Source organism: Mya arenaria, chromosome 10 (genome assembly GCF_026914265.1).
Source record: "Mya arenaria isolate MELC-2E11 chromosome 10, ASM2691426v1".
Classification (NCBI taxonomy): domain Eukaryota; kingdom Metazoa; phylum Mollusca; class Bivalvia; order Myida; family Myidae; genus Mya; species Mya arenaria.
Genome location: NC_069131.1, coordinates 15,796,546 through 15,807,159, shown reverse-complemented (window position 1 = coordinate 15,807,159; position 10,614 = coordinate 15,796,546). Strand labels below are relative to the sequence as shown.

Here is a 10,614-nt window from a genome sequence, read left to right as displayed (position 1 = left end):
AGAAAACTATGTTGTTTTGTCTATAAGGGCTTTGAATTGCGTCAGTTTAGACATTAGACACTTTTCTCCACTAACTATTTTTCAGTATTTTCAGCAAATGTGATATAACTTTACTTTGTTTATACATTATGATTGATTTTGAAAGTTGTTCTATCGGAAATGTTTATATACTGTACATGTTTATATTATATGTAACTGATGACCTGTAAGCTTATAGTTAATAAAATCTTCTTCTTCTGTTCATCTCCGCCTTCACTAAAATAAGACCAATGCTTTCTAAAGCAATTGATACATACGCAATTTCGGCTCTGTAATATTGATTTATTACACTGGATTGTTTATATACCATATTCGGAGTAAAAGTCAAATAATAACTCTCATCGATGCAAGTGCAAACATTTAGATAATACAATGAAAAAATACAGGGACAAACCCAGTTACCGACCAATAAACAATCACCCTGTTTATAGTCATCAGGTCAAGGTTGACCCAGATCATTGTACATTAAGATATTAGTTGTCCAAATATTTGGAATGTATAATTATTATTGACTGGCAAAGCAAAATTATGTCCATGTTCTTATTCTATACTAATTTGGTTGTCTTTGTCAACATCTTAAAAAGGTGAAAAGTATCTTTGGTGTCAAAAGTTTCTATACGCAATTTTATCTACATAATTGTTAAGCCGCATATCTTTCCACAATCATAACATCTACAGCTCAGGGATACAGACCAAACAAACATACAGTAGCTTAGCCCTTGTGTAATCCATTCACTGTTTATGCACATGTTTCAATTCAAAGACATTGGAAAAAAGTCTTCAACTTAAATTTCAGTTTTCTAAACGTAAACCTTACTTCCTTCTTAAAGCGTTTGTCCCAAAACCCATAGATAAATGGATTGCAAATATTGTTTACTAAATAAAACCGCAAGAGAAACTCACAGAATATAGTTTCACTTTCAGTCAAGTCGTCCCAAAAGCTAGTATCTACAGTGCTGAGAATTGTAATAACAAATGCTGGGGCATGACTCAATATGAATACTGAAGAAACTGTCAACATTATTTTGGTTATTTTGAAATGTTGTTTAGACATCATGTTTTGTTTATTCATCTTTACGGATGATCTCGAAGAGCTAGGAATACTAACACAGCTTGACTGATTAATTCGTAATCCATTGTCATCAGAACAGTTATTCAAATACATATTTCTGTTGGGAAGCACCAACGACTGACTTCTTTTCCATTTCACTTCTTTCTTTGGTAATATATTCATTTGTTCTGAGCACCTTCTCGTTGGTGAACCCAGTGATTCTTTATGAGGGATGTATAGTAAATGTTCTGTTTCTGGTTCATCACTCCTTCCATTTATATCACATTTACAACCACTTGTTGTCATCTGCTTTCCTAAAGTTGTCTCTCTTAGGGCCAACAAAAGTCTTCGACCGCTTTCAGGAGATTCGGAACTAGATTTGACCTTTTCTACACTAGTTTTATTTCGATCATACGCCTGACCAACTGTGAATATTTTACTACCACTATAATGTGTTTCATTGGCAACTATCAGAGAGCCATTTGAGTTGGAGTAAGGGAACAGCTCCCGATTTCGAGACGCATTTTCACGCCGTTCTTTTGAAGTATCACTAGACCTCCTAGAATCGTCCCTGATGTTTTGCTCTGACGGATTTAAGCATTCTTTGGATGGAACAGGTGAATACTTCATTTCAATAGGGACCGTGAAGTTTTTCATGGTGACTTCATCAGTACAAGAACCCTCGTCGTAAACATATTTTCCAAAACGAGATGGTCCCCTATACCTTGTTATTATCTGATGACAAATAAGAGAGTATGATACAATCAAGAAGGCCGTTGATGTAAGGCATAGTGTTAGAGTTACCATGGTGAAAACTAATGGATAAATGGTTTCCGTGTATTCAGTTGTAAAGAAACACGCATGTCCCGATACGTTTTGGTAAAATGTTTCCATTTCGCTTGGTCCGTAGAGAACAATGTTAGGCCATGCAAACATCACGGCAGCGATGCTTGCCAAAGCACATGCCATTCTTTTCCCAAAATATGACATTTGAAAGGAGCTTAATGGTCTACATATTTTTAAATATCTATCAACTGCTATAACTATTAATCCAAAAATAGACATATGAAAAAATAATGATATTATAAATGTAAGTATTTTGCAACTGATGGCATTGGTAAATGTGTATGGGTGAGTAAGGTCAATCATATGATATGGTAATCCGAATAAGCAGATCGAAAAGTCTATTGATGCCAAAAACAAGATGAACATCCTCGCTGGTGACCTCTTATACTGGTACGTATATACTAAGAGCACCACAGCGTTGCCAATTACACCAATCATCAGGATAATTGCGTAGAAAAATATGAGTGGATAGAGGGCCTTCACTTCTTGGTCGTTAATCTTCTGGAGAATATCCGTTTGATGATCAATGTTATCCGTATTGCCGATATAAGATGACAGCATGTCCGGTGGAGTATCATTGTAATTATGGAGTAAATGTATGTGCTCTTTGTCGGTTTTATTAAATTGTGTCCAGTACTTCAGTTCCATACTCATATTTCCTCGGCAGGCAGAAAAGTTATGACATCCCAAGTAACATGGTGCGCCCCATGGCTATCCCCAATGCTCATATAAGTACTGAGGGAAAACGTCCCTGGTGCATCAATATTTCATCTGAAATGGAGAACATGATTGATTAAGTTGATTTACAGAAACATATAACACCATAGACTGGTTAATAATCTGATGTCTGAGAAGAAATCCACTTAGAATTAAGCTCAACTATGTGTTATTCGAATAAATAAGTAAAAATGAAACAACTCTCACGGTACCAAATTTTGAGCGTATATAATCTATTGTTATTTGTGAATAACATTTTTTGTGTTCGCAAGAACTCGGAACTCGACATTTTTCGGATACATATTACTTAAAAGTGGGTATCATGAAACATTTGCGCGCGAAGGATCGTGAGATTCCAGCACAGTTGAAACAATTTACACCATTGTTTGAATGGGACGCTTGTTCTTTTAAACGTTTTAGTAAGATAGTGACCTATGTGACGCGTATCTGTCTATATATCCATGTGTTTGTGCGGGAGTAGTAGAGAAGTTTCTTATCGCGCATTCTACTTTCTTCCGCGAGTATGTGTATTTTTTTAACTTTTATAGTAAATGTTTTCTACAGTATCTTTATTGGCCGGATTATGTGAACTATTCCTACATTCCCTTCTTATGTACAGACATTTGTTAAAGCGAGTTTAATACATCAAAACCGAAGCTAACAACTCATATGAAGGGAAAACCCACGCCTAGGGACTGTGTTGGAATAAACTGAATGCTATAGGAAAATAACTCATGTGACAAAAACCAAAGGCACCCAACCTACGCTGATTTTGTAAAATGATACAACACCAAAAGCGAAATATTAAAAAACAAAAACACAGTGCAACACAATACAATAGTAAAATTCTTCACAATAGAATTACATTAATTGATGCTTTGCCATCATTATTTAGTTGTTTGTCTTTCTTAATGATTATTAAATTACCGCTAGGAAGTTAAACCGGTCACAGGGTCGAATACTTAACTTATCCTACAATTAAGAAATTTTAAACTCTAAGTTGGATATACGTTAATGTCTTGAAATCAATGAAAAACATACTAAATGTTAACATCAAAAATTGTTAAATCTTCTTCTTTGTCTAGACATTATTGAGAGTTATTTTTTTACGTAAGGTAAAACATACATTGCCTTTAAATGTTATAAGTATGCATTTTGTTGACGCGACATGTATGAGCTTTGTTAAACATTATCCGTGCGTCTAATACTGATTTGTTAACAAAAGCTTAAACTAATGATCTCGAACGACCAGATAATGAATGTATTCCTTCTTTGTGGGTCATAATGCGTAGTACATTAGCTCCTGACAGCACTTAACGCCAGCAGTAATGATTTGTAAGTACATTCTCGACGAGGAAGCGCACCATCCTCTCAAACTATGTATATAAGTAAAGGTTGATATCACATTCAGTATGTTTCTAATTACCATTACAGCTGATTATTAAAATGTAGATTAACCTTTATATATGGCTAAAGAATTATCACTCACACTTATTCAAGACGTATGAACTCGTATTAGTAAGTAAATGCCATCAACTGGTTTCTTTACACCTTTGCTAAGAATATAATTGTCCAGGAGTATATGTCATGCATTTGTTGAGTTTTGTAACGCAAGCATTGTAACTGGATATGCATGGTAAGTTATAAACCGTTCAAAGATATTCTTTTTTACCTAAACCGATAAACTATTTTTCATTATTATGATATGTTCTTTTTTAAATTATCACTTCAGCAAAATTCTTATTGTTTCATCTTATCCTACGGTTACGATATTTTTTTATCCATACGTAAATTATTATTTTCTATATAATTAATACATTTAGTGCAGCGACTGACCATTGCATTAAACATGAATTATTTACTGATGCAGTGATAATGTATTGCACTTTTGAATACTTCATTGTTAAGCTCCTGGCTGTGGGCATATAACTGATATCATGTTTGAATATTTTAACATTTACTTGGCCTTATGCTGGCGTTCTTCTATTTTACAAACGTATTTGGCTAGTCAGAGACCTTTGATGTCAGGGCTTTCTTAGTTAGAGATGTGAATGTCATCTTATATACATTATTAATGACGGAGCAACGCCATTACTCGACGATTGGCTTGAGAGTCTCCTATCGTCCCTCGACTATGTCTCGATGTCAACGCTAAAGAAAAACGAAATACTCTTAATCAGCGTGTTTATCGATCACTTTTACACTTTATTATTAGATCAATACAATTTGATTATGTAGTTAGTATTGAAAACGATGATTTCGCTGCTGGCTTTGATTTGAAAATGCAAGATGGATTCAAGTCGAAAAACAATTTTCAAAACAAGCCTTCCACACTCACATTGTGTCGATTAAGGCCCTTAAAATAGACATTATGAAACCAGATGTTGCTTTAATAAAACGAACTACAAAGCATACGCCTTTTGATGAATTAAAACTAAAATATGATATTCAATATTTTTCTTTTCGGTGTTTTCATTTCGTGACCAGTTTTTATTGTACGTTAACATTTTATCTTCTGCTGTCACTTGAATTCGCTTGCCTAATCTTTGTTCGAAACAGTTAGGCACTATGCTACGCATTTCATATTTACGTTTATAGCCACATGGCGAATGTTATAAGAATACGACTGCTTCATTGATGCTAAAACACTAAGGCAGGAAGCAACCGTTAATATTCATTTATATATTCATTCATGAAGGTTTCTTGTGTACTTTTATATTTAAACAACCACAACAATTTTTTATACAAAACACATACACCTGTAAGTTATTTTCAGACAAAACTAACATACTATTGTTGTTGAGAGTTTCTCAGGTGTTAATTAATTTTTGCTACAGAACGTATGCTTAATCGCTGTTTTCTTAAAATACATAATTATCCACATAACGAGCCTTTATGAATTCTTTAAGTGAAGGTTTTATTAGGCTTACACAATTGAATATCAACAACATGTTTAAACCGTTTGATTGATAACACTTAAACCGATAATAATTTCCTAATGATAAACGTTATATGTTTATGAATTTTCTAGGTGAAAGTTTTATTTAGCTATCAAAATTTAATATCAAGAACATGCTGAAACCGTTTGATTGATATCACTTAAACCAATTATATTGTCCTAATGATAAACTGTATATGTAATTGAGATAAAATCAGACACTCGTGTGTTTATACACATACACATAAACTTTGTAATAAGCTCAAACGCCTTGTTTTACGATGACAAATGAAGACACGTGTGCTATCTTTTTCTCGTCCAAACGACTAAGTATATTTTTGCCACGACTTAGTATCTCGTTCCCTCGACTTTGTATCTGGCTTTGGCTAAGTTATGTCGTTGACACGAAATAAAACGTTAAGGATTTCACCTCTAAGGCACCGTACCTTTTCTTAACTACAGAACCTAGTAAGGTCCTCGATCTTCTTTTTTGCTTCTGGCTACTAGGATCAAGTTATATCGAACCATCATTTTCGGTACTACAGAACCTAGTAAGGCAAAACAAAATCGATCCTCTTCGCTTTTGGCGTGTAGGATAAAGTTATATTGAACCATCATTTTTCAAATTCAAACTTTATTTAATAGAAAATCGTTTGTAAAAGTAATATGACCATTGTAAAGGTTAAGAAATATAAATCTAACCATTAAAAATAAGTTTGCTAGTACGCTTTTAATCCTAGAAATACAGAAATGTTCTTGATAATGTTTGATTAATTATCTTAACGTCTCTAAGTTAGGATAACATGCGTAAGCGTAACCCCATGTACTAGAGACTAAAACCAAACAGGTTGAGTAAGTTCTCTGCTTTATCTATATTACATCCGACTTTTTTAACACCGACTTCATCTAGAGTTGTCTACGATTTGGCGGAGTACCTCAGGTATCTTCCAGGATAATACTACACACAAGTAAGAGCACATGGTTTGGACATGATTTATAAAAATATTTTACTGAATGTAATGTTACAATGTAGGGTTTTTTTTAATTGAAATTGTCCACACAAATAGTAAAATATAGAGATTAAATGCTTTTCAATGACAATATGATAAAAAGTAAACGTTTAAATATTAAGCCTTTTGACATTTTCCCGCCACATTCAAAAACTAGTGCAAATGGTATTTTGTATAAGTCAAGATATCAGCTTAACATAGTGTTGTTGTTTTGTAGTATCTATTTTGTTCTTTTTTAGCCATTCATCAGAAGTGTTATCGGTTGTGTTTATAGAAACAGTATTAATACTTTTATTGAAGAAAATATTTATTTGAAACATATAACTGTGGTTAAAAGCCAGTAGCATGACGCTAATCTATCCTTTCATATAAATATTTATACGTTTTGCGTTAAAACGGCCCTAGTTAACACGTTCAAAGCAAATTATTTGAACATCACATACAACAGTTGTCGACACCTATAAGGGGCCATGCAATCAAACACAGATATTTATATTAGACTGAAAGGTGTTAGTTTTACCTGTGTTATTTGTTTTATAACAAACAACATGTGAAATGTGATTTTAAAAATCGGTAAGCGTCGCATTACGGATAATAATACTCTGTCCTTGGTAAAAAAACAATTATTTTTGCCGAAAATATTTTAGACAATCAAAAACACTTACTTTTACACTATGGTATACTAAATCCTTCTACAGTTCTGGAATATTTTGTAAATGTTGAACAAATTATATAATCCCTATATATAACTAGTTCAATTGTGATGCAAATGATATTTGCTTACAAAACTGTTACAAGTGACGTAGCTCCGAAACTATCTAGCACTCCCGATATTCCCTTCACACTGCTTAGAAGCAACGTACTACTAGGCAGCAGAGCTATCCGTTTTATCGACCGCCCCCACAATTGGCCAATAGGGTCTGTTGTTCTTACTAAGGCAAAGTTGACGCTTTGTTCCCGTACTGCAAACATAATGAACTGAATTAAATGCGTTAGGTAGGTGCAGTTTGGGTTTCTCATACGCGAACTACCGTCGGGTACCAAACGTCGAGGAATATTTCGGTGCACTCATTCACCATACAGAACGCAAACCGAAGGTTCGGCCAAAAAATATGTTGGCAATTGTTAAGAGTTTAGAATATGATTAAAGGGTTTTTGTTTGAGATAAGTTATGTATATGTACTAATATTATAACAAATAACAATCATATGTACAGTTTATCGAATGAAAGTGTATCAACGCGTTCTTTTTGTCATCGAGGATTTGACAGAGAAATATCTTTGTTTATTGGAAACACACGAGTATCATGGGCTCTCTCTGCATTAAGCCTATGTTTCCAATAAAGCATAACATGCAGAACATTTTTTTTAAAAAGGAACCGATCGTTGTAAATGATCAGGAATATGAAAAGGTAATGAAGCCATGCGTCGTTATTTTGACGCAAGTCTGTTGTCGCCACGAAGATATCGCTTAAATCTTTAATGCAATTATTGTGCTGTTTCTATGTGTTGTACTGTGTTTAATGTACCATTGTATTGTATTATATAAAGGTTCATCTTTGACCTTCTGTTATACATCATTGGTGCTATAAAAACGAGGCTAACGTTGGTTGGATTATTGTTAAAGATTCACACGAAGTATGTGAGTTTCCGTTTCATTTTGTCGAAAATAATTAATTCAATTAGAAATTGAAATATTTTGGCTTACGTTGGTATCTTAATACTCACAATTACACAAAATACATATCCATGCAAGTCGATAATGAACAAATAGTATAAAAACTGAAATATTTAGACATACACTTGCAATTTGGAAATTTAGATTTACAGAATTACGATGTTAGTCAATTGCTTTTTCTTAGTCTCTCTTCCGTTTGTCATTAATGATTGATAGTTGCATAATGCCAGCAATATAAACATGTATTAAGTCAGTAAAGAAAAGGTAGGTACAAGTTGTTGTTTTATAAAGTTTTGGTAAGAAAGCGTTTGTTCAAAACAAAGTGCAGGTAGGTGAAGGAGAATATAAACATATAATTAGAGCAGCTTTAGAATTATTTGAAATAGAACAGGATAGTTTTAGACGGGGTGGTCACTTAGTATTGTCAGGGACGATTGGAAAGCCCGATTTAAACTTGGCTTACAAATACAGTCTTTTTTTCAAAAGAGTATATCTCTCTAGCTGTTTGGTGTTTGTTCTAACCTCATTTGTAAGTTTTTTAAAGAGTTATTAAAACAACATTTCTTTCAGCATTTCTTTTCATCATTTGTCCTCTAGTATCCAGGGCAGCTAGTGCTATTTTACTCATCGTTTTGTGCATTAACTGTTGTTACTTGGAACATAGATGCAGTAATAAAATTTCATTGATGAACTATCATAAAATGTGTGCACTAAAACACCAGTAAATAATTAGCTATAAAAACTCTATGAAAACTATTTCCCAACGAGCCGGAAAAATAAACGACAGCTATGTCATCAACAATAAAAACTTTGTGAAGGGCATCCCATGGGTAGCGGCGTAGCAAACACACTTTTAAAACAGGATAATCTCGAAAAATAAATTAAAACACAAATTAAACTCTGAAATCGTAGTTATAGAAATAGAAATAATGGTAACTACAAGGATATGCCCAATCGAGTACGAGCCGCCGGATCAAAAAGTTGTTTTAAGAAGCCTATTAAATTAATTGGTAGGACTTCCCTGGAAAGCTACGGAACTGTAGATATACTTTTCTCCGTAAAAAAAAAGGTTTAATATATGCGATTTGGAGACATTTTCAGGAGAAGGGTCTGTTCCTAGAATGACTTCCTGCAGAAACACTCATTTGAGGCAGCATCAGTTAGAGATAGTTAACGGTTTAATAAATGCAGTTGTGATACGAAAATGAGTAGCTTGCAATTTAGGTAAGTGTTATGTATTTTGGTGAGTTGTGCTCAGAACCAGATGATTCGGAAATGAATATGAGCAGATTAGTAAATTGCGTCTTTATTAGTTTGATTAAATTGTGACCGAAAAGTGTATATTAAAGTTGGAGTATATGGTGAAAAATCATTGCGATCAAGTAATTCCGAATTTACACAAAATATTCTAACTGGCTAAGATTATAACGTGTCTCCAGTATGCCAGGGGCCAAATTATATAGTCATGCCTGTTAAGTTGCAAAAGTGCAAGCCTCAACGATTTACTGTGGTACTTATTGGAGTCCGTAGGAGCCTTTATTAACTGGAGAAACATGATATAATTATTCATGTTGTTCTACTACCTAAATACTTGGTAAGAAATAATGAGTGAAAAGGGAGTTTCACTACTAGGGCATTACTCTTGTGAAAATGAACGGTTTATTGAGCAATGTCTTTAATATGTTCTTGCTGTATGAAGGCAACCCTGGTAGATGACCATGTTTATAATTAAGTACATTTATACATTTTTCGCCAGTAAATTGTATTATTAGGGCTGAGAATAACCGACATAGACACATTAATAGTTCAATTGAAATGGTGAAGATGAAACAAAAACATCCAGCTATACATAGGCTGCAAGACGTGAAAAGTCCAGTATATTTGATATTCCACTAAATCATTCAAAAGCGTACGTATATTTTATTTACCCCCATAAGTCAAAATGTATAACAGACTATGAATACCAGAGCAGCAAAACATGTAAAGTGGTATTGTGTAATTGCATAGTGATAGACTATTACTATAAATAAAGACATGAAAACATTCCAAATCCACAAAAAATGTCACTTAATCCTACATTACATTTGTTAATAAACTATATTTAAAATAAAGTGCAGATGAAAGATGGACATATAAGCAAACGTATGGCAACATTTTCAGCTGTTTTGAGTGATAATATGAATTGTAGCTTATTGACATATCTCTACGTTTTCGTTTTTAATCAGATTTGCGTTTCAATCAAAGCAATTACCAAAGAAAAGAAATTCAATATTCTTGAGTTTATGATTGTCTTTCTGCGCATATGCAGAAGGTTTATTTTCCAATCGAATAAGCCA

At 33.5% G+C, this 10,614-nt stretch overlaps 1 protein-coding gene across 1 annotated transcript; it reads right to left on the bottom strand.

Moving 5' to 3' along the window:
- Positions 1–640: 640 nt before the first annotated feature.
- Positions 641–7,578, bottom strand: LOC128206869 (uncharacterized). The gene is made up of 2 exons (XM_052909569.1): positions 7,267–7,578; positions 641–2,707 (listed from the first exon to the last, which is right to left on the bottom strand). The coding sequence occupies exon 2, from the start codon at positions 2,588–2,590 to the stop codon at positions 797–799; it is 1,794 nt and encodes a 597-aa protein (XP_052765529.1). The 5' UTR covers positions 2,591–2,707; positions 7,267–7,578; the 3' UTR covers positions 641–796.
- Between the last annotated feature and the right edge of the window lie 3,036 nt (positions 7,579–10,614).

What these genes read in the sequence shown, in the direction of transcription:
- LOC128206869 (XM_052909569.1), bottom strand. Translation starts at nt 2,590, where the DNA reads ATGAGTATGGAACTGAAGTACTGGACACAATTTAATAAAACCGACAAA.